This window comes from Muntiacus reevesi, chromosome 14 (assembly GCF_963930625.1).
Source record: "Muntiacus reevesi chromosome 14, mMunRee1.1, whole genome shotgun sequence".
NCBI classification, from domain to species: Eukaryota; Metazoa; Chordata; class Mammalia; order Artiodactyla; family Cervidae; genus Muntiacus; species Muntiacus reevesi.
Window position 1 is genome coordinate 4,067,312 of NC_089262.1, and position 23,139 is coordinate 4,090,450.

Genomic DNA, 23,139 nt, shown 5'->3' on the forward strand with positions numbered 1-23,139 from the left:
CTGGACGCGACGCCTGCAGTAGAGGAGAAGCAGGACGGGAGGGTGCCCTGGCACCCTCGGGAGGATGGGCTTTTCTGGCCGGAGCCCGTTTGGGTCGGGGTTGGTTACTCATCATCAGTCCGTCTGCCACGCAGGACCAAGGGCAGGCTCTCTGGGGCTGGGTGACGGAGGCAGGTCTAGACGAGGGGCTGGTCGGGGGTCGTGGAGAGCTTCTGGAGCAGATGTGGAGGTCATGGGCCACAGGGAAGGGGAGTGGTTCCTACACGGAGGGGAGCTTGAGGGTCCGGGGATAACTGCAGCTGGGGTGCAGCCTCGGTGAGAGGCGTGGGCATACGGGCCTGCAGAGCGGCCCCCAGAGCGCGAGCCGGGCCTGGGGGGGCGGGAGGGGCGAGTGGGGGCAGAGAGGACAGCTGGGCGGCTGCAGGCAGTGGGCCTTGCGAGTTGAGGAGGAGGACGGTTCAGAGTCAGCACAGAGCGAACCCTCAGCCGCGAGTGCATAACGCCTGGACGCCTCTCGGGGGGACGCGGTGTGCATGCGGGGAGCATGGGGGGCTTCTCTGAGGAGAGACGGGGAAGGCGCTGGCTCTCCAACCCCTGCCCACGCACCTGTGGAGCACCCGGGGTGGCCTGCCTTCCTCAAACGCCTCCGGAGCTTGTCCGCGTCCAGTGCGTAATCGGTAACTGTGTGTAGTTAGTTGAAGTTGTATTTAACTGACAGATACAATTCCTTTGTTTTTAAGGAGCCCTTCTTTGGAGAGGGTGCCGACTCCAGCGATTATGACTCGGCCCCACATAGGAATCCTGAGCCTGTGTCAGAAGACGATCCGCCTAAGGCCCAGGACCGCTGTGGCTCATCTGGAGAGAGGGAAGGAGCTGGAGCCTGGGAGGAGCGGTCCCATGCCTGCGAGGCTGCCCCGGCCCTCAGCGCGGGGACCACGCTTGGCTTTGGGACCTTCGCAACAACCCTGTGGGAGCCCACGGCCTCGTTTGCCTTCGCTCGCGAGCAGCTCTGGACCGTGTCCTCTGAGCTCAGGGCTGGGAGAGAGAAGGGCGTTGTGGACGAGCCGGGCAGACACAGAGAGGTCGGGGAGAAGGCCAGGTTGGTGCACGGCGCGTGGATACGTCCCAGAGCCACGGGCGGCGAGGCTGCCGAGACGCTGTCGGGCAGCCTGGCGCGAGAGGAGGGCGCGGCTCACGGTCGGTCAGACCAGCCTCCCCCTCCCCCAGACCTGCGGCCGCTCAGTGAGCCCAGGGCACCTGATGGGAAGACCCTGCTGTCCCCAGTGCTTGAATCACCTGAATCAGAGCTGGCCAGGTGGACGCTTAATGATGGAACTGCGTCTGAATCGGGGTGGCGGTCAACTTCTGGTCATTTCCAGGGACAGCCCAGAGCCTTGGAGAAGGAAAGAGGAGCCATGCAGAGGTGCGTTTCAGGAGCACCCCCTGCCCCGGGAGCTGCGGGACTCTGCCTGGGAGACGCGTGGTCTTGCTCCTTGGCCTCGGGCTCCTCCCCTCGCTGCGGCCGCCCCCCATCTCCCTCGGGACTGGAGGGTACCGCCATTCCCCCTGCCATTGGCCTTCCCCGCCCGCCTGGCTCAGAGCAGACGGCGCCCGCTGTCGCGGTGACCACGCTGGAGGTGCCCCGCGAGTCCCCAGGGTGCCCCTCGGAAGGGGGCCGTCTGGAGAGCAGCTTCCCCGCTCTGAGCCCCGTGTTGGGGGCGTCTGGTCCTTCTGGTCAGAGGAGCGGCCTGCTGGGATGCGCGGCCTTTGTGAAGGACTTGAACAGTGCCCGCTCGCTCCCGCAGCCTCTTTTCCCCCCACGGTTGGCGTTCCTCCCGCGGTCAGCGTTCCCGGGGGTCGCCGGCAGCGGGCTGGCTGCTAGGCAGGCGCTGAGGGTAGAGCTCGCACCTGCTGGGACGGGTTTCACAGCATCACCAGGGCCTCCATCCAGCTTGGTCAGGAGCGGCTTAGACTTTGGCAGAAGTGCTTCCTGGCACCACAGTGACCTCTTGCGGCGGGGCGGTGAGGAGAGGCTGAGCGCACAGCCCGATGATGCGCCGCGGACTGCGAGGTCCTCAGAGGGCAGCGGGTCGGCGTCCGCATTCGCCGGCGAGGACCACAGTCCCGCTGCGCCCCGGGCCCCGGCATCCGTGCTGCCCAACCAGGTGTCCGTGATCACGAAGCAGGCGCGGCCTGGCCCCGCGCAGCCTGCCCGCCTGGAGCCCCCGGGGCCGGCCGGGAGCGAGCCTGCCTCAGCGACCACTGGCGACGCCCAGGCCGGCTGGACGGCGTGTGGGGCGCAGCGTGGCGGAGAGAGGGGCGCCCCTGCGCAGAGCAGGGCCCGGAGCCCTGCCTCAGGAGCCCCCACCTCCTGGGGAAGATTAGACAGTGATGCTCCAAGCGGTTCTTACCCTGTAGAAAATTCCCATCATCCTACAGACTGTAAATTCTCTTTCTCTTCTGAGAGCGTCCTGGTCCCAAACCGAGAGGCCCTGACGGGCGCTGCGGTGCAACAAGAGGCTCAGAAGCGGAGCCCTGGCCTTCCAGCCCCAGACGCGCACACGGCCAGCCTGGACGTGGACAGACGTCCAGCCCCGGAGCTGACGCTCTCCAGAGGTTTTCCTGCTGGAGAGGAAGTCAGGTGCCCTGAGGCGTCTCTGGCCTTTTCACAGGCCCCGCCTGCCGTGCAGCGTGGCCTGAAGGAACGCCTGCAGCTGGAGCCTGAGAGTCCTGGCGGCGCGCCTCCTGCAGGCCTGGGCACCGCCGAGACTGCGTTTCCGCGAGCTGCCCCGTGCTGTTACAGCGGCATCCGGGAGGCGGGCGGAGGCGACACCGAGGTGGAGGAGAGCGAGGCGCCCAGCGGCAGCGAGGGGGAGACCGAGCCCGACCCCACCCCCGAGCCGGGCCTGCACGGTGCCCCCGGGGCCCCCAGGTGGGCCCTGGGGGCTGCAGAGTCCGGGCCTTCTGTCGAGGTGGGCTCCCTGACCTCAGCTCTGCAGGACTTCAACATCAGCACGCTCTCTGAGGTGGACAGACTGTCCACCTCCGAGGTCGTCACGTTTCTTGAAAGCTGTCAGCTGAGAGACTATAGTTCAGCGGACTCCGTTTCAGAATGTTCTAGCAAAGAAACCCTGAGTAGAGGAATGAATGAGGAATTGACGCACAGAGGACCATCAGGAGAAGGGTATGGGAGTCAGATCTGTGAAGAGGAAGCGCTGGAGACCTCTGAAGAGTGGGTGGAGTCGGAGGAGGACGACTGTCCTCTGCGGGGTCAGCTCCCTCGCTGCTCCCTGGAGACGCTCTCCGAGGTGCTCACCAGGCTCGGGCAGGAGCTGCAGGCCGGGCAGGAGGACAGCGGGGCGGAGAAGGCCGCGGGGCTGCTGCTCTTCAGGGGGCCTGAGCGCGCGACGGCAGGGCACCTCCAGCAGCAGCCTCCGCCTCTGAGCACGGCCACCGCCACCTCACCCGTGCCGACGGCCGGCCCTTACATGCGGGGCGTGTCCCCTGCACCTGCTGGACCTGGCCGCGAAAACACGCAGGGCGTGCCTGAGGGCCGCGTGGATGCGCTCGGGCCGGTGGGCAGTGGGGAGGAGGTCCCGTCAGAACCCACAGAGCCCTCGGTCCCGAGCGCTGACCCAGGAGCGGGTCCAGGAGAGGTGAGGCTTCAGTGTCAGATCTCCACGGTGACCTCTGAGGTCATCAACGTGCTCATCAACAAGGATCAGAACCTAGTCATTGAGAAGGGGGACAACTGGACCATCATCAATGGGGTGGCGCTCATGCCGGAGGTGGGCCAGGTTATCCTCTGTGACGCCCCGGAGGACGCCCCCCTTTCCGCCGATCCGGAAGAGCTGGCAGCTGGTCTCCTGTCGGTTCCTCCCGTGGAGAGGTCCCCAGAGGCTGGTCGCCCTGTCGCACCTCTTCAGGAGCCCCCGTGTGGCCGCAGTGCGGCTGGAGCCCAGGAGGGGATCTCGAGCAGTGGGCAGACTGGTAACTTTGATAAAAGTCGTTTGCGAAACAGACCCGTCAAACCCAGTGTGAGGATCAGCTCTGAGATATATGATCAGAACTTTGAGTCGCAGACTGCTCCGTTTGATCACACTTATTATAACTCGAAACTGGAGCCACTGGGCAAAAATAAGAATCGATCAAAGGTTTCAAATAGAGATCAGTCCAACAAGCCAGTCAAGACTCCACCATCGGGCCGAGTTGAAACCACTCAGCGTGAACTCTCTCCTTCGTTTTCAGGGGAAAGGGGTCATGGAAAACCCCAGAGAAGTCACACGCAAACCATCCTGGCCACTGCCGACACATCCACACCCGCAGATTGCTGTGTGGACACATTGAGCAAGATCCGGCAGGAGGTGGGGCCCCCACTGCCCCCGCTGCTGGCGCCCCTGATCGCCACGCCACCACGGATGTCCAGGCCAGCGTCTCCCCTCATCTCCAGCTCCAGCCCCTCCTCGCCCCTGTCCCCGCTCTGCCCTATGTCCCCGTCATCCGAGCCCCCGGCACCTCCTGTGACGTCCCCGCTTCCGGAGGAGCCAGGGCCCTGCTCTCCTTCGTGCGCCTCCCCGTCCCCATCGTCTGCGCCGGCTGAGGACAGGGTCTTGTCGTCCCCCCTGCAGTTCTGTGCGGCGACCCCAAAGCACGCCCTCCCAGTGCCTGGCCGCCTGCCCCCGCTCGCCGCCGCCCATCCTGCGGTGGCAGCACCCCCAGAGAACTCGGTGAAGATCCTGGACACCATGTACCCGGAGCTGTCCGCCCGGGCCCGCACCCTCAACATCCTTAAAGGGAACATCCAACTCACGCGAGGCCCGCCGGCCAACCGTAAGGGCCTGCCGGGGCCCGTGGGCGCCATCGCAGGCTTCCAAGCCATTGCTTCCAGCTCCACCGCCTTCGTGAAGGCAGGGGGCAGCTCCAGCGGCGACGGCAAGCAGGACAAGGCAGGAGGCCTGGGGCCTCCGCAGGACCCAGCTGGGAAAAGGACGCTGTCTGCAAGCACTCCGCGGAGCGCCAAGAGGCTGCGCCTGGACAGCGGGTCCCCAGAGCCAGAGCCCACCCCGAAGGGCGTGGGCTGCAGCCCCCAGAGGGACCCCCCCCAGGCTGCAGCCCTGAGCCCAGAGGAAGGCAGGCCTCCTCTCCCAACCTCGCTGTCGCCCCTCAACCCCGAAGAAACCGCGGAGACCCCTGACAGAGCCATCGCGGAGGCCCTGAGAAAGATCAGGGAGGCGGCCTTTGACCTGTTACCTGTCATCCGGAGTCACGTGTATGTGGGAAACATCTCCAAAAAGCCAGTCATGCGAGACCAGGAGAAGGAAGTTGTTTATGAGTTCAGCACCACAAAAAAGGTAGGTGGCTTCTCCGCCGGGAAAGCGTTGGGATTGCCCGTCCCCCTGCACAGGCTGCCTCCTGCCGGCGAGGGGGGGCCCCGAACAGAAGGTTATTGTCCGGGATGGACAGTCACCGTGTAAGTGTCGGGGCCTGTGCTTTACTTCTAGCCAGCAGTTTGTACATCTGAGAAGTGGTCAGATGTTGGGGACTTGGTAGTCTGTATTCACTAGATAAGTTACAGTTTTAAAGGGAAAAAAAGGTGCCCGTCAGGACTTACATTGTACAGTTCCCATTGATGCTGGCACATTTAAAGGCCCAAAATAGTTTTCTTCAGAGCATCAGTTGCTCTGTGATAGAGCCTTTCTGTCATTACTGTTACATACACATTTGAGAATTTTGAGAGAAAGTTAGTGTATGGGTCCCCCCCTCGCCCCCCACACTCAATACAGGTCACCAGTCAAATAGGAAAACATGCTTAGTTTCAAGAGGAGGTGGGGAGAGAAGTGTGTAGATTTACATACTGGATTTCTTAGGACTTTCCTAGGTTATTATCTTTTCCATGTTCATGTTGATAGTGGATGGGTGACTTCCAGTGTCCCTGGATTAACATTAGTGGTTATCTGTGAGTATAGGCCTGGAACCACAGTGGTATACATGTTTATTGTTCATTTCAGAAAGCATCAAGAGCAGTACAGGTAACTTTGGAAGGATGTTTATTTTCACGTGATTGAATGTATGAGGTTACTTAGTACTTCTTTTCCTGAGTAAGGAAACTGTTACCCAGTATTCTAAGAGCTAAACAGGGTAAGTGTGTAGAGTATATTGCATTTCAGAAAACAAAAATGACAGTAGAGTTAGAGTGGATTTCATACACACAGATTATTTTAGTAAAAGCCAAAACATCATAGCTTGTTCAAATGGCGGTAGTGACGGGCATCAGGAGTTGGACGGGCCGTGGGCCCCGTAGCCCGGCTGACCTCAGCCAAACTGCTGTCTGCCTGCCGGGGGCCCCTTTCTCTGCAGATCCTCCAAGCTTCCCTGCTGAGCGGGTTACCGCAGCGGCAGCTGGCCTCTGTCTGAGACAGTGCCGCTTTTATTTTCCCAGCTTTCCCAAAGACTTGACTTTGTAACTTGTAACTGTTCCGTAGTAGGCTAACGATAAATATCAACGTACATCGTCTTTTTGTTTTTTATCCCCCAATTCAGCATTTAGCAGAGAGCTTGCTTCACTGTATCCTCTCAGAGCTGAAAACTCAGAAGATGTCCGTGGAGCACAATTACATCCACGCGCTCTGCCGGGTGTACGTGGGGGTCTGCCGGCAGCTGGGCGACCTGGAGAGGGCGCGCCTCTTCTGCTACGGCCTGCTCAAGGAAGGTGCGCGTGGGTGGGGATCGCGCTCGCCTCCGAAACGGGCGCTTTCTCTTTGACCTGCTTACATGTGCGTCTGGGTTTCCAGCCGAGCTGTTGTGTTGTCTTTCGTGCATCGCCCTGGTTTTCAGTGGGAGGATTTGTGTGACTGACGCTCGCCTCGGTCAGCACGTACAGCCCTGCTGTGTGTGGGAGGGTCTCTCCCCACTGCGCCCTGCTGTTCCTCCTTGTGCAGCTGCTGTGGACTCAGACGTGGTCGGCACAGGAGGAAGGAGTCATTGTGATGCGGCTAACTGCGCTATGTCCCTGGCTGGAAGGAGCAGAAACTGGTGAATTCATAGGCTCACAAGACGTTTCAGGGAGACACAGGAAGGAGTGCTGCCCTTTGAATCTTTCCTTTCAGCACTGTGTCTTCAGTCTGCTGATGGGAGCAGACGGGCCTCATTCTTTACATCAGGTTGTTTAGATAGCAATGTGATACACAAGCGCAACTGAGTATTGTACCAGAGTCTGAGCTATTACAGAGACTGATAACCTTGTGTCACCATGATGTTTATGGGATTTTTGAATCAGGATGAGCCTGCCACGCATAGACTTGTGCGTGAGGCTGCCGCGTCCGTTGCCCACTTTGTTTTTCTTTTTTTTTTCAGTCGCTTATTAGCAAATAGTTACAGGGTGTACATAAGCGTGAAGGCTTTGATGGTGCCCAGACTCGGCCTTGGCAGTGTGCACGCGTGACCGTGACCTCACAGGAGCACATAGCAGGTTTATCGGTGGGGGGCGGCAGGGAGGAGAGCCCCAGGGCGGCCAGGCCCACCTGGGTCTCTGCTGCTTGCTCAGACGCACCCAGCCCGGTCTCCCCTCCGCACCTTTGTGCCCGTCTCTCTCCACTCTGTTTCGGTCACACTGCTCCTTGCCCTTGTTGTCTCTTCTCCGCTGGATCCGTCAGAGCGCCAGCTTTGTTCCCCTCGTCCCTGTTGCAGCCTCTGCTGGAGAATGGTGCTGTGTGCTCCCACTGAGTGTCTCTTGAATGAGTGAGAGGGACAGCGGAAGGTGGCTTTGAGAGAGTCTTAGGCCTGGGATGCTTTCCCTGTCAAAGCGACTTTTGAGCTTAGATGTGACGACAGAAGTAAGAGAGAGAATTCCAGGCAGAGGGAACAGCCTGAGATGTCCTCGGATGGGAGGAAGTGTGACCGGAGAAGCACAGTTTCCCAAGTAACAGATAAAGCAGCACAGAGAGTGTATGCTCCGGGTTTCTCTCCTCCTAAACACGTCGCAGTGTTAGATACAGCAGAACACAGACAGTGAAAGAGATGTGGTTTCATGCCGAACGGGATACAAATATTTATGTTGACTGGTGTAACCACTTGAAAACACTTAGTTTCTTATAAAATTAAACATTAATTTATCAGCATCATTGCTCAGTTGCTAGGTCGTGTCCAACACTCTTGGACCCCATGGGCTTCAGCACACCAGGCTTCCCTGTCCTTGACTATTGCCCAGAGTTTGCTCAGATTCATGTCCATTGAGTCAGGGATGCTATCTAGTACCACCTCATCCTCTGCCACTCCCTTCTCCTTTTGCGTTCAGTCTTTTCCAGCATCAGGTGCTTTTCCATTGAGTCACTTCTTCACATCAGGTGGCCAAAGAATTGGCCTTCAGTCAATGGATGGACATCAGTCCTTCCATTGAATATTCAGGGCTGATTTCATTTAGGATGGACTGGTTGGATCTCCTTGCAGTCCAGGGGACACTCAAGACTCTTCTCCAGCACCACAGTTTGAAAGCATCAATTCTTTTGGTGCTCAGCCTTCTTTATGGTCCAGCGCTCACATCCATACATGACTATTGGAAGAAACGGCTTTGACTATTACTGACCTTGGTTGGCCAAGTAATGTCTCTGCTTTTTAATACAGTCTAGGTTTGTTATAGTTTTCCTTCCAAGAAGCAGGTGTCTTTTAATTTCATGGCTGTAGTCACCATCTACAGTGATTTTGGAGCTAAAGAAAATAAAGTCTATCACTGTTTCCCCATCTATTTGCCATGAGTGATGGGACCAGATGCCACGATGTTAGTTTTTTGAATGTTGAGTTTTAAGCCAAGTTTTTCACTCTCCTCTTCACCCTCCTCAAGAGGCTCTTTAGTTCCTCTTTACTTTCTGCCATTAAAGTGGTATCATATGCATATCTGAGGTTGTTGATATGTCTCCTGGCAGTGTTAATTCCATACTGTGATTAATCCAGACGGGCATTCTGCATGTTGTACTCCACATAGAGGTTAAATAATCATGGTGACACTCTACAGCCTTCTCCTACCCCTTTCCCAATTGTGAACCAGTCCATTGTTCATGTAACGTTCTAATTCTTGACCCACATAACGTATTTTTCAGAAGGCAGATAAAGTGGTCTTGATATTCCCAACTCTCTAAGAATTTTCCAGTTTGTTGCAATCCACATAGTCAATGGCTTTAATGTAGTCAGTGAAGCAGAAGTAGATGTTTTTCTGGAATTCTGTTTCTCTAAAATCCACTGAATGTAGACAATTTGATTTGTGTTTCCTCTGCCTTTTCTCAACCCAGCTTGTACATCTGGAAGTTCACCATTCAGTTCACTTCAGTTCAGTCACTCAGTCATGTCTGACTCTTTCCCACCTCATGGACTGCAGCATGCCAGGCTTCCCTCTCCATCACCAACTCTTGAGCTTGCTTAAACTCGTGTCCATCGAGTCCGTGATTCCAGCCAACCGTCTCATCCTCTCTTGTCCCCTTCTCCTCCTGCCTTCAATCTTTCCCAGCATCAGGGTCTTTTCCAGTGAGTCAGTTCTTTGCATCAGATGGTCAAATTATTGGAGTTTCAGCTTCAGCATCAATCCTTCCAATGAATATTCAGGACTGATTTCCTTTTGAATTCACTTGTTTAGACTGGTTGTAAAGCCTAGCTTGAAGGATTTTGAGAGTAATCTTGCTAGCCTACTAAATCAGCGCAATTGTGTGGTAGTTTGACCATTGTTTGGCATTGCCGTTCTTTGGGATTGGAATGAAAGCTGACCTTTTCTAGTTCTGTGGCCACTGCTGAGTTTTCCAAATTGGCTGACATATGGAGTGCAGCACATCATTTTTTAGGATTTGAAATAGTTCAGTTGGAATTCCATCACCTCCACTAGCTTTGTCAGTAGTAATGCTTCCTAAGGCCCACTTGACTTCGTGCTCCAGGATGTCTGGTTCTAGGTCAGTGACCACACCATCGTGGTTATCCAGGTCATTAAGATCTTTTCATAGAGTTCTTCTGTGTATTCTGTCCACCTTGTCTTAATCTCTTTTGCTTCTGTGAGGTCCTTACTGTTTCTGTTCTTTATCGTGCCCATCCTTACGTGAAATGTTGATATCTCTAATTTTCTTGAAGAGATCTCTAGTCTTTCCCATTCTGTTGTTTTCCTCTGCTTCTTTGCATTGTTCGTTAAAGATGACCTCCTTATCTCTCCTTGCTATTCTCTGGAGCTCTGTATTTAGTTGAGTATATTTTTCCCTTTTCTCCTTTGCCTTTCTCTTCTCCTCTTTACTCAGCTGTTTGTAAAGCTTTCTCAGACAACCCCTTTGCCTTCTTGCATTTCTTTTTCTTTGGGATGGTTTTGGTCACCGCCTCCTGTACAGTGTTACAAACTGCCTTTTCAGGCAGTGTTGTCTACCAGATCTAATCTCTTGCATCTATTTGTCACTTCCACTGTATAATCATAAGGGATTTGACTTAGATCATACCTGAATGGCCTCCTGGTTTTCCCTGCTCTCTTCAATTTGAGCCTGAATTTTGCAATATAGAGCTGGTGATCTGAGCCACAGTCATCTTCAGGTCTTATTTTTACTGACCATATAGAGTTTCTCCATCTTCGGCTGCAGTATAATCAGTTTGATTTCGGTATTGACCATCTGGTGATGTCCATGTGTAGAGTCACCTCTTATGTTGTTGGAAGAGGGTGCTTTCTCTGACCAGTGCTTTCTCTTGGCAAAACTCTGTTAATGTTTGCACTCCTTCATTCTGTACTCCAAGGCCAAACTATCCTGTTGCTCCAGGTATCTCTTGACTTCCTACTTTTTCATTCCAGTCCCCTATGATGGAAAGGACATCTTCTTTGGTGTTAGTTCTAGAAGGTCTTGTAGGTCATCATAGAATCGTTCAACTTCAGTTTCCTTGGCATTAGTGGTTGGGGCATAGACTTGGATTACTGTGATGTTGAATGGTTTGCCTTAGAAATGAACCGAGATCGTTCTGTAGTTTTTGAGATTGCACCTAAGTACTGCATTTCGGATTCTTGTTGACTCCGTTTCTTCTAAGGGATTCTTGCCCGCAGTGGTAGATGTCATGGTCACCCGAGTTGAATTTGTCCATTCTGGTCCATTTTCGTTCACTGATTCCTAAGATGTCCATGTTCAGTCTTGCCATCTCCTGTTGAACATGTACAATTTGCTTTGATTCATGGACCTAACACTCCAGGTTCCTATGCAATACCGTTCTTTACAGCATTGAGCTTTCCTTTCACCACCAGACACTTCCACAGCTGAGTGCTGTTTCTGCTGGCCCAGCCTCTTCATCCTTTCTGGAGCTGTCAGTAATGGCCCTTCACTTTTCCCCAGTAGCATATTGGACACCTTCCGACCCGGGGCACCCATCTTCCGGCGGCATATCTTTTTGCTTTCTCATGCTGGTTGTGGGACTCTCTTGGCAGGAATCCTGGGGTGGGTCGCCCTTCCTTTCTGCAGTGGAGCATGGTCTGTACTCCACAGTGTGACCCCTCCGTCTTGGTGGCCCTGCACCTTCGCCACAACAAGGCTGTGATCCGTCGGGTGGCCTGAGAGGACACTCATCTAGCGGCAGGGTTCTGGGTGCGGGCTCTTGGGACGGGGAGTCTGCCTTCCCGCTTGTTTTAGAGTCTCTTGCTCTCCTCTACAGCGGCGTATACTCATGCTGTGTTTCACATTCGATTAAAGAAGCTGCCGAAGGGAAAAGTTGGCTGGAGGCTGCGGGAGGGCCGGGCGGGAGGGGCAGACGTGGACTGGAAGCAGCTAAGGCTGCGGCCTCACAGGGCTGCCTCCTCAGGTGTGGGCGGCACGGGGTGGGGGGTGGGGGCGGGGGCATTGGTTAAATATGGTCTCGCTTTGTAACGTACTCGCTTAATCAGCCAGGAAGGTTTGTCATCCTGTTTTCTTTCTCATAGATTTCCCAGAGTCTGAGAAGCTGACCTTGTTCATTGCAAACATGTGGCGTGATGTGTTTCTCTCTCAGTCTGTGATCAACAAGGCGATGCAGCTGGTCGCTAGGCAGCGCGCCAAGGGAGAAGTTCTGAACTGCTTGCGTGCCTTCCTCAATTGGGAGAAGGTGAGGTTTCTTTTTATTTTGTGCAATACCGCACACATAGACCTTATATAAATGTTTTATTTGGTTTTGTGTTAGTTCATGAGCATTTTAGAGCTATTATTCTTCATGTTAGATCCTTCAGAATACCATTTTAGTCTAAGCTTGTGCATTTTGTTCATTAAGTATGCATGAGACACTTGGGGAGAAGGTGTGGACCTCTGTGCCTGGTTCATTGGGCAGAGTTTATTTTGAGTACTAATTTGCCGCTGGTGAAATCCATACCCATGCTTACATAAGTAAGGGCCCCGAGAAGATGCATACCTCTGCTTCTACACGTGGTGCTTAGGTGAGAAAATTGAGATCAGAACTCCTTCCTTTGATGATTTTTCTGAATGTTAACTGTGTTCTTCTTCTCAATTGATGTAGTTTGTAGTTTTTTGGAGTATTGTGTGCTTTCTTTTATTGCTTTATTTTCTTTAGTGACTGATGTGCTAATATAATGTGTAGATTGGTGTTCTTTTCATAGATTTTCTCTAAAGGGAATCTCTGGGTGCTGAATGGATAGTGATAAACTATAAGAAGAGGTATTGAGGAGGCACTGCAGTCAGTGGCAGGTGGATTTTCGCTTTGCTTTGCCCTTTGTTAGGACTGTGTTACTGTCCCTTTAAAAAGAGTTCTGGCCTCTGCCTGTCGTCAGCGTTCATGTGCCGTCGTGCTCTCCTTGGTTCTTTCTGGTGTCAGTCAGACTCTAATTTCCTTATAAAACCAAAAGGAGAGGGCTGGGTGGATAAGGAGTTAGGGAAGTGTTAAACCGCAGGTCTGCAGTCAGCCCTCCGTCAGCCCACCGCGACAGCCCCGAGTGTGCTGCGTGAGGGCCCATCTGACTGCAGTCACTCGGCCGCAAGCAGAGCCCTCGCATCCGGCCTGCATTCTGCCCTCCGTCCGCGGTTACCTGCCGAGCAGGTGCTCCCTCCCCTGCTGACTCCTCCTCCTCCAGCCCATTCAGGCTGAAGCTAGATAGGACAGGGTGGTAAAAGCCATGATTAACGAAGAAGGGAGAATGTTAGTTAAGTGTATTTTATCTGTGTCATATCAAATAAAAATATAAACTCAAGGCTGTTAGAGAGAGAGAGAAATACCTGGGGGGGAAAATACCTTTATAGTCTAAGACTTCCATATTCTATTTTACAGAAGTCAACAGATGTGATACTTATAAGTAAAGAGACAGTAGAAATCAACAATACAAAAAGTAAAGTTGAATGAAGACTGCATTTTTCACGTCTGCGACATTTGCAAAAGCAGTCGTAAATTTGGCCACACAAGAACTTTAAGTTTTAAAAAGTAAATATTCTACACTCAAAATTGTCTGGTAATGATTTAGTAAAATTAGACATAGTTTAAAAAGTCTATAAAAATTCCCCAGAGATTGACATGCACAGTCCCTGGACAATCTGGGAATAAATAGAAACTCAAAGTAAAATCGCAGTATCAGGAATCCTTCATTACCAGAGACCTCTCGTTTTTGGAAGACTCACACTCATTGCGATAGTTTAAATGTCTTCAGTATTAAACACAGAAACAAAGTTCTTTAATAACCATCTTGAAAATTAAAAATTTGAGAAGGAATCTAGGAGAGAAAGAATGTGATTTAAAAGGTAACAGTAATAAAGTTGAGAATGAAAAAAAGAAAACACTACCTTTAAAAAATGCTAATAAAACAGATAGTTCAGATTACTATAAAAAGAGAAAAGCAAAAAGTATTCAAGATTTCAGGTTGAGAGGAGGTAGGAGTAGAGACAAAGGGTGAAAAATGAGAAGACTGCTGCCTGCAATGTCATAGAAGCAGCTCTGGACCTGGATGGTCTCTTAGCAGTATACACACGTCAAAGTTGGCTTTAGGGTCGAACACTGCAATAAACCAGTTTTCAGTTACAAAAGACTGAAAAGATGATTGAAAACTTAGTATACAAGAAGGGCGTATAGATGTCACCCAAACATTAAATCTTATTTTTAAAGAACCAGCTAATTCCAGTCTTTTTCAGGCATCAGAGATTGAAAGCTTCTTGTTCATTTTAAATCACAAAACCCAGTAAAAAATAACTGAAGTAAGAAAAGAACATTATAAATCCACTGCTGGGTATGAACCCAAGGGAATCCAAGTTTATGTCCACAAAAAGGCTTCTGCAGGAATGCCCAGAGCAGCGTTATTAACTGTAGCCTAAAGCTGTAAGTGAGCCACGTGTCTTCAGTAGGTGAAAGGACAAACCGTGGTATGGCCGGGTTCCTGCCGGCAGTGAGAAGGCGTGCTGAAACTCTTTCTACACTCAAGAACGTGGAAAGACACGCAGACGGCGTGCTTAGCTATACAGGGAGCTAGACGGAAGACTCTAGTACAGTCTCCTTCAGTTTTTTGAATTTTTGGGAAAAGCAGGTTGATACATATGGTCAGAAAGGTGGCAGAATGAGTTTATTAAAGAATTTTTAAAAATTTTTTTTATTTGTAACTTTAGTTCTCTGATTTGAGTTAATGAAACTTTGCGTTCCTACGTGGATTGCGGAGTCTTTTCTAGCCTGGCTGGCTTCTGCATTGTGCCTGCAGCTTTTTATCTGGCCTCTCTGCCGCTATTGTATAATCATTTAGGACAGCTGTTATGCCTAGATAAACACAGTTCCCTCTTCAAAACCCAGCTTTCAAAGGGTGTCTTTTAAAGTTACGTGATGATTGATCTGATGCTCATTATGTGCTTTAAGATCACCCATAGAAGATACTTTACATTTGAAACTCTAAATTCCCTTTTTTTTTTTCCTTTATTTGCTAGAATGCGCCTGTAGATGTTGGCTTCATGGTTTCTAAGCTGCTTTTGACCATACAGTTATGTCCAAAAACAGAATTTCAGCCCAGTGCCAGGTTTGGGGAAGATCTGAGTGATAGCACTTGGGAGTACGTATGCGCCATCGACCTGCTGTGCTGCCACCAGAAGTGGGTTTGGACGCACGACAACATCATCAGGTACTGGCTGCTCTGTTGACTCAGGCTGGGTTATTTGAATTGTCAAGTAGTCCGTTCAGCGATTGCCGAATTGTGGTTTGAATAATTTTTGCTTTTAAGGCAGCCAAACCATTTACAACACACATTTTGATTTGGATGCGAGTTAATAAAACTGCTCATAAAATGCCAGTGTCGCTGTGACATTCCCCCACTTTATTTTTTTACGGTACTTTTCACTAGTTTTCATTGTCTTCACTTATTACTGTCTCTTCCCCAATGGGAAGTGAATCTCATGAATGGGGGGGTCTTTGGATCCCTGGCCTCCCCAGCATGTGGAGACCTGTGCCTATGCGAGAGGCGCTCAGCGAGTACGTGTGGATGGAATGCGGCGATCACTGTCTTAACGTGCGGACACTGTGGAAAGGCCACAGGAACAGGGCTGTTCAGAATTCTGCACTGGCGGCTCTTCTCACTGGGGTTTCGGGAAAGGACGGGGTCTGAGGCGCTCAGGCATCTGTTTTGTGTAATGAACTAACTTCTCTGTGTATCAACTATGCAGCATCTTTGGAGAATGGAAAAATAGTCAGGTATTTATAATTGTCTGTGGTTAAATAGAACCTTAATTTTCTTACAACCCTGACTGAGAAAGGCTGGTTTAAAGGGGCTTATGACATTGACAGGAGTCCCCAAAGGATTGATTGTATGTATCTTGATATCCTGTGGAAACTTGTTCATGTTTTCCCTTAACACTGGGAAAAGATGATACATCTAAATGTTAAGCAATAGATAGTTGAATTCTGGGACGTCTATATAATGAGGTACAGCCACTTTAGAATTAAGAGCCGTACTACATAGATTTGTGTGTGTTGAGACGAAAGTGTTCTGTAGTCTGTTACTAAGAAAGTGCCAGGGCCGTCTGTTCCGTGCTGTGTAACAAGCGAGTGGCTACCCTGCGTCCCCTCTTCCTGGGAGCTGGGGGCAGGGCCCTTCTCCCCAGTGTAGGTGAGACCACCATGGACGGTGCCAGTGGAGGTGCTCTGTCCAGGGTCCCCGCACTAGTGGAGTGGACAGAGTGGCGAATAGCAGGATCTCTGCCTAAGCTGCTTGAGACCCTGATTCCTGAGCGCTCTGGTCATTCTGTCCGTGTTTTTTACATAAATGCAGGCATAGACGTGTGTGGCTGGAAATGCCCCAAATTAAAAGAATGATAGTTATCTGTGTTATTTGGGGTGCTTTTAATTTACATTTTCCTTTTGTTTGTCTGTATTAAACTTTTCTAGTGTTATAAATACTATGTAAGAAGTTAATACCTTTTTGGAAAGAGAAAGCAAAGAGGAATTGCCACTGTTTTTAGTCAGTAGAAAGTTTCTTTAATCCCTGTGAAGTGTGGTTCATTCCTCTGGTTTAGTTATTTTTATGAAATACAGCCTGTCCTTGCTTCTCCCCGGGAAACGAGGCTTCTAGAACACAGGCGCTCCTGATGTCTAGATGGTCCACATGAGAATCCAGACTCTGCTACTTCTAGTTCTGCAGCTTGGGGACGATACTGGGTACTTTGCCTTGGGAAAAGGGTTTAAACAAAATAAAGATGCCAGCACGGGTGTCTGCAGACTTTTTAAAGCCACTGTTAAGCCTGAGATCCTGAATTTTCAGTGTTTGTTCTGTTGTTAGCCAGAAATGCTACATCTTCCTCTTCTTCACTGATTGTCACTTATGCACTATTTTTAAAACAGGTTCATAATATTTGAGCCATGGTGGGCGTGCACACTTTCATACACATACATACATGTCTGTATTTGTCATTGTTATTTTGCAGCAAGGAACTGTGGCCTGTAATGGATAAGTGGATAAAGTACAGAAAAGGACATCCGAACATCGCCTACACTCCTGATATCATCATAGCATCAGTACTGAGGCTCATCGGTGAGTTGTCTCTTGTACTGAATTTGTTCTTATTATTGATGCTATGTTGGTGGGAGAGTAAGTGTGAAATAATGGCAAATGTTGACTGAAACTTCACTGTAACAACTGACTTTACAGCCATTAGAGCAGCTTTTGCACCAAATTAGTTTTCATTACTCATGCTCTTTATGCATTAGCATTTTATTCAACTTTGTCGGCGAGTCAAGATTTTTCTTGTTAGTATATTTTATTTATAATTGAACTCTTGATTCTCAGATACTAATTTTAATATACAGACACATACACATATCTACATATACATACCAGAATACATAAATTGCTGTAAGTTATAGTCTAATTTGATTTATAAAATAAGTTTATCTTCCCTACTTTCACCCCCCCCCGCCTTTTTTTTTTTTGTACTTGCTCAGTAAGGATAGCTATGTACTTCCATAATTGGAACTAGTTTTGTTTCTACAATTCTAAGCTGAATATACAGAAATTAAAATCATTGCTTAAAAATATTTTAAAGAAGATTGTTTTTAATCTTAGGTCTAAAAAGGACGTCAGTGACCTTTTAGTTCTGCTGCTCCCTTTGCACCTTACAAGTCTTTAGTTTTTACTTTGACTAATTTTTTTCCTTTTTTGCCACATCTCTGACAAATCTGTTCTCCATTCCCTGTGTTATTTCGTTATCAGTGATGAAATCTATTCATTATTAGAAGGCTGTCTTTTCTATGAACTGATTCTCTGCCGTGTATTCATCTCCCAGGAGCAGACAAAACTGGGTTCACCCCATTGCTGTGTCAGGGCCCTTTTGGTCATTGAAGGTAGTTATCATGACTATACAGACATCTTGGAGTGTGAAGTCAGTGGGCCTTAGGAAACATCACTGTGAACAAAGCTAGTGGAGGTGATGGAATTCCAGCTGCGCTATTGCAAATCCTCAAAGATGATGCTGTGAATGTGCTGCACTCAATATGCCAGGAAATTTGGGAAACTCAGCAGTGGCTACAGGACTGGAAAAGGTCAGTTTTCATTACAATCCCAAAGAAAGGCAGTGCCAAAGAATGTACAAACTACCACACAGTTGCACTCATTTCACACGCAAGGAGAATAATGCTCAGAATTCTCCAAGCTAGGCTTCAATAGTACATGAATCGAGAATTTCCAGATGGTCAGGCTGAATTTAGAAAAGGCAAAAGAACCAGGGATCAAATTGCCAGCATCCATTGGATCATAGAAAAAGCAAGAGAATTCCAGAAAAACATCTACTACTGCTTCATTGACTACGCTAAAGCCTTTGACTGTGTGGATTACAACAAACGAAAATTCTTAAAGAGATGGAAATACCAGACAACCTTAACCTGCCTCCTGAGAAATCGGTATGCTGGTCAAGAAGCAACAGTTACAACTGGACATGGAACAATGGACTGGTTCCAAATCGGGAAAGAAGTACATTTCAAGGCTGTATATTGTCACCCTGCTATTTAACTTATATGCAGAGTACATCATGAGAAATGCTCGGCTGGAGGAAGCACAAGCTGGAATCAAGATTGCAGGGAGAAATATCAATAACCTCAGATAACAGATGACACCACCCTGTGACAGAAAGTGAAGAGGAACTAAAGAGCCTCTTGATGAAGGTGAAAGAGGAGAGTGAAAAAACTGGCTTAAAACATTAAAAAAAACTAAGATCATGGCACCCAGTCCCATCACTTCATGGCAAATAGATGGAGAAACAGTGGAAACAGTGACAGATTTATTTTCTTGGGCTCCAAAGTCACTGCAGATGGGACTGCAGCCATGAAATTAAAAGACTCTTGCTCTTTGGAAGAAAAGCCATGACCAACCTAGACAGCATATTAAAAAGCAGAGACATTACATTGCCAACAAAGGTCTATCTAGTCAGAGCTATGATTTTCCCAGTTGTCATGTATGGATGTGAGAGTTGGACCATAAAGAAGGCTGAGTGTGAAGAATTGATGCTTTTGAACTGTGGTGTTGGAGAAGATTCTTGAGAGTCCCTTGGACTGCAAGGAGATCCAACCAGTAAATCCTAAAGGGAACCAGTCCTGAATATTCTTTGGAAGGGCTGATGCTGAAGCTGAAGCTCCAATACTTTGGCCACCTGATACTAAGAACTGACTCACTGGAAAAGACCCTGATGCTGGGAAAGATTGAAGGCGGGAGAAGAAGGGGATGACAGAGGAGGAAATGGCTGGATGGCATCACCAGTTCAATGGACATGAGTTTGAACAAGTTCCGGGAGATGGTGAAGGACAGGGAAGCCTGGCGTGCTGCAGTCCATGGGGTCAAAAAGAGTCTAAAGTGTCTCATTCTCTGTATCTTTGGCATTTAATTAAAATTCAAAGACAATACCATTTGAAATGAGGTTTAAGAATTTTTAAGTCATGTAAATCAGTCTTATAAGTAGATCACAGTAAGAAATATAATACCTCCGACTGATTTTGTTACTCTGTCTGCTAACATGCACTATGCACATTCACCTGCAAACATAGGAACGTTGTAAATAAATATATAAGCTGAGTCCTGACAACAGCCTGGTTTCAAAGTGGACATCTACTAATTTTCACTGGAGATAACCCAACATATACTTGGAGTTAAGTATAGAACAAGAAAGTGTGGCGGTGTGGGAGTGGAGATGGCTTCTTAGGGCAGGGCTCTCCTGCGCCCTGAGATCTGTCCCAGGCGGGGCCGCCAGGACACGGAAGGGCCCGCAGCTGCATTTCTAGCTGTCAGGTGATGGCATGAGTGTGTCTGGAAACCCTGGTTTCAGCAGCAGCTTCTCTTCTGGATTCAATAAGGAAGGTTTGTACCTCTTGAGAATTCTCTGTGCCTGGAGAATTCCATGCATAGAGGAGCCTGGCAGACTATAGTCCTTGGGGTCACAAAGAGTTGGGCACGACTGAGCAACTAACACTTTGAGAAAATAGTTTGTAAGATTTGATGATATATTATTTAGAGTAATATGTGTATATTTACATAATTAAGAGTGACATATAGTACAATTGTATATCTTATAGGAATAATTCGTGTCTGACTCTTTGTGACCCCATGAACTGTAGCCAACCCGGCTCCTCGGTCCATGGGGATTCTCCAGGCAGGAATACTGGGGTGGGTGTGCAGTGCCCTCCTCCAAGGGATCTTCCTGACCCAGGGATCGAACCCAGATCTCCTGCATTGCAGGTGGATTCTTTACCATCTGAGCACCAGGGAAGCCCATAGGAGTAATTAATAATGTATAATTAATATGTAGTTAACAGTACTGTATAGTAAAACGATGATGTAACTACATTTTCTTAAATGTAGTTCAAAGAAAGGCTAATTAGGAAGCAAGTGTCCTTTGGAAGATAGCAGAGACTGGCCTACCTAGCAGACGCTGCCTGGTCACAGGAGGACCAGGGCGGTGAAGCTCAGGTGCCTGGAAAGGCTGGTGTGCAGAGGGCAGGGGGCCGCGGGGCCGTCCCAGGAGAGCCTCGGCGAGCTTCATGCGGTGTCTGTTGGCACTGAAAGCCCCCCTTCCTTGCTTAGCGGCTTGCTTGTGGGGGTGGACTGGGGGTGGGCCCCGGTGAGGCCCAGTCTGAGGACGGGGCGGGATCCTGTGCGAGCTCTAGGGTGGGCCAGGGGCTGTCTTTCCCGCGTACTCATCTCAGGTGGAGTTTGAGCCATTTCTAAGAAGAAAGTGTTGGAGAAGCATCTTAAGTTACTGAAGCTGACATTTACTAAAGGATTTAGTGAATAATGAAGTTGGTCAGTATGACTTCATAATAATAAATGAAGTCCCACAGCAGGTGTTCATAAAAGACAGCAATCATCTGTATTCTTAACTTCAAATGTGTAAATCCCAGTGGGGTTTCTACTCCTTGGTAAATAAAGCAGGACAATCCAGGGCCATCTGGTGCTGGGTTGGGGTGTGAACACCGCCGTGGGCACGCCTAATTATTAGCCTGCCTGAACGCTGATGGAGCGCAGGGCCTCGCGTGGAGTGTTTGGATCACTCTGGAGGAGTGAAGAGTCTGGCAGAGCTGGGGTGTGGGGAGAGGTGAGCCTGTCTGAGGTCCTTGGTTGGAAGGGAGCAGAGCAGGGCCGGAAGTCAGCCTCCACTGGATGCAGAAGCGTATAAAGCCACATGGTACCACTTGCTGCCCCCAGAGAGTTCTGAGGTGGCCCGGCTGGGGTCAGCGGAGCCTCGAGCTCGGCCGGCACTGTCCTTCCCACCAGGGTTTGTGCGTAGACTGCAGGAGCCAGGCCTGCTTGATTTCTGTTCAGGGTCTTGCCAAGTCGTTCAGCTTTTCTGTGGATTGTCTTAATGAATGCATACTTTCCTTAACACAACCTGTGTGTAAAACCGTGACAGAGAGCCCTGGGTGACTGTCCAGCTCTGAGCCCTGCCCTGTAGACGGGCCACGTTCCCTATGACCCTCAGCTATCCCCAGGCCTCCCTGAGTGTGGAGAGTTGCCTTTGATCTGAGATCACCTCCATGTCTCTTACTTGAATTTCATTGTGGCCAAACTGCCTTGGACTCACCCACATTCCTTCTGTGGGGGGACTTTTCTTCCCCCGACGGAAAATCTCTTTAACAGATTTGTCTATCGTCTTTGTCAAGTCATCATATGTATAAGTAAGTGTTAAGTCCTGGACCACATATCTCAGACTCATGAGTTCCTCTTATTGTGTCTCTGATTTACTCTGGTAGATAGCTTCTAAACCCCAATTCATTAAGCATTTTTAACTGACAGAAAAGGATCCAGTATAACACAGTCAGGTGTTACCCGGTGGTGACGATGTAGTCGCTCAGTAGTGTCGGGCTCTTTGTGACCCCGTGGACTGTAGCCTGCCAGGCTGCTCTGTCCATGGGGTTTCTGGAATCCCAGAATACTGGAGTGGGTTGCCATTCTGTTCTCCAGGAAATCTTCCCAACCCAAGGGTTGAGCCTGCGTTTCCTGCCCTGGCAGGCGGGTTCTTCCCCACTGAGCTACCAGGCAGCCCCTGTGTTTGCTGGGAGCACAGCCACTCGGCCCCACAGCTCTGCGAGCCGCCCGCCGGACGCTCCTCAGAGGTGGTCTCCAGGGCAGGGCTGCGGACAGGCGCTTCGCACGTTGACCTAACGCAAGGAGGTGTTTAAGAGTGACAGTGCCTTGACCTTTCTCATCTCTGAACTACCTTACTTTTCATCCTCAGTGAAAGACTGCCTGAGAGATGATCCAGATGTTTATGGTTTCCTCCCCGGTTAGGCATTATCCGGGGAGTCCCTGGTAGAAGGAACTTCCTGGAGGGCTGTCGCAGCGTTCAGGGTGCATGTGGCCAGCACTGAGGACGCAAAGTGGCGAAGCTGCCGTAGCGCCCCGCCCCGCGTGTCTCCACCCGCAGGGCAGGTGGGCTGGTCCATGCACAGACCTGTGGGCCGCCTGTTGTGCTGAGAAAGCGTGTGGACACAGCGGTGCCTGTGCAGGGTAGCATGGTCACAAGAGCGCGGGAAGGGGCCTCGGGGACCCCCTCCCAAGTAAAGGGGCAGACCACGCGGCCTGGCCCTGGGGAGGGGGGATCCTGTTCTGCAGCAGGCGGGTGCCCCCAGGTGAGTGGCGCTCGGTGGGGAGAGTTGTCCTGGTGAGACCCCCTGGTGAGGCCCCCAGAGAGCTTTTGTCAGCCCAGGTTTTGTGTGTCATTGACCATAATAGAAATTAAAACGCATACTTTAAAAAAAACCTGGCTGTTCTTTTGAAATAAATTAAATGATACTAGTCATTGTAAATGGCATTTTTAATGAAAAACAGCTGTTTCAAAACAAAAATAGAATGGAACGGTGTCTTGTTGCACGCCTCTTTACTGTCTGGTTTCCCAGGCTGCTTTGCGTTCCCTTTCGGCTCTACGCTGTTCTGGTTGAGGTATTTGGAGAGAATCCGGTCTCATACAGATCTGTAGTTGATGAAAGGAGTATTTTAACAGCCTGTGGAAGTAACTCTGGGTGTACTTCTTTGACACTGGGCTTTCTGGGGGCTCAGTGGTAAAGACCTCGCCTGCAATGTAGGAGAGCCAGGTTCCATCCCCGGGTCGGGAAGATCCCCGGGAGGAGGGCATGGCAACCCACTCCAGTATCCTTGCCTGGAGAGGCCCACGGACAGAGGGGCCTGGCGGGCTGCAGTCCACAGGGTCACAGAGGGTCAGACACGGC

General features: G+C 50.2%; 1 protein-coding gene across 2 annotated transcripts in view; it reads left to right on the top strand.

The window, feature by feature from the left end:
• Positions 1-23,139, top strand: part of ICE1 (interactor of little elongation complex ELL subunit 1) — a 59,786-nt gene that overhangs the window by 32,813 nt on the left and 3,834 nt on the right. Inside the window, exons 13-17 of one of the 2 annotated variants that reach the window (XM_065905236.1) lie at positions 741-5,351; positions 6,541-6,709; positions 11,912-12,072; positions 14,871-15,061; positions 16,857-16,963. In XM_065905236.1, coding sequence (XP_065761308.1) covers positions 741-5,351; positions 6,541-6,709; positions 11,912-12,072; positions 14,871-15,061; positions 16,857-16,963 — 5,239 coding nt within the window. Of the gene's footprint in view, positions 1-740; positions 5,352-6,538; positions 6,710-11,911; positions 12,073-14,870; positions 15,062-16,856; positions 16,964-23,139 lie in introns of those variants that run through there. The other variant, XM_065905237.1, reaches the window with a different exon arrangement.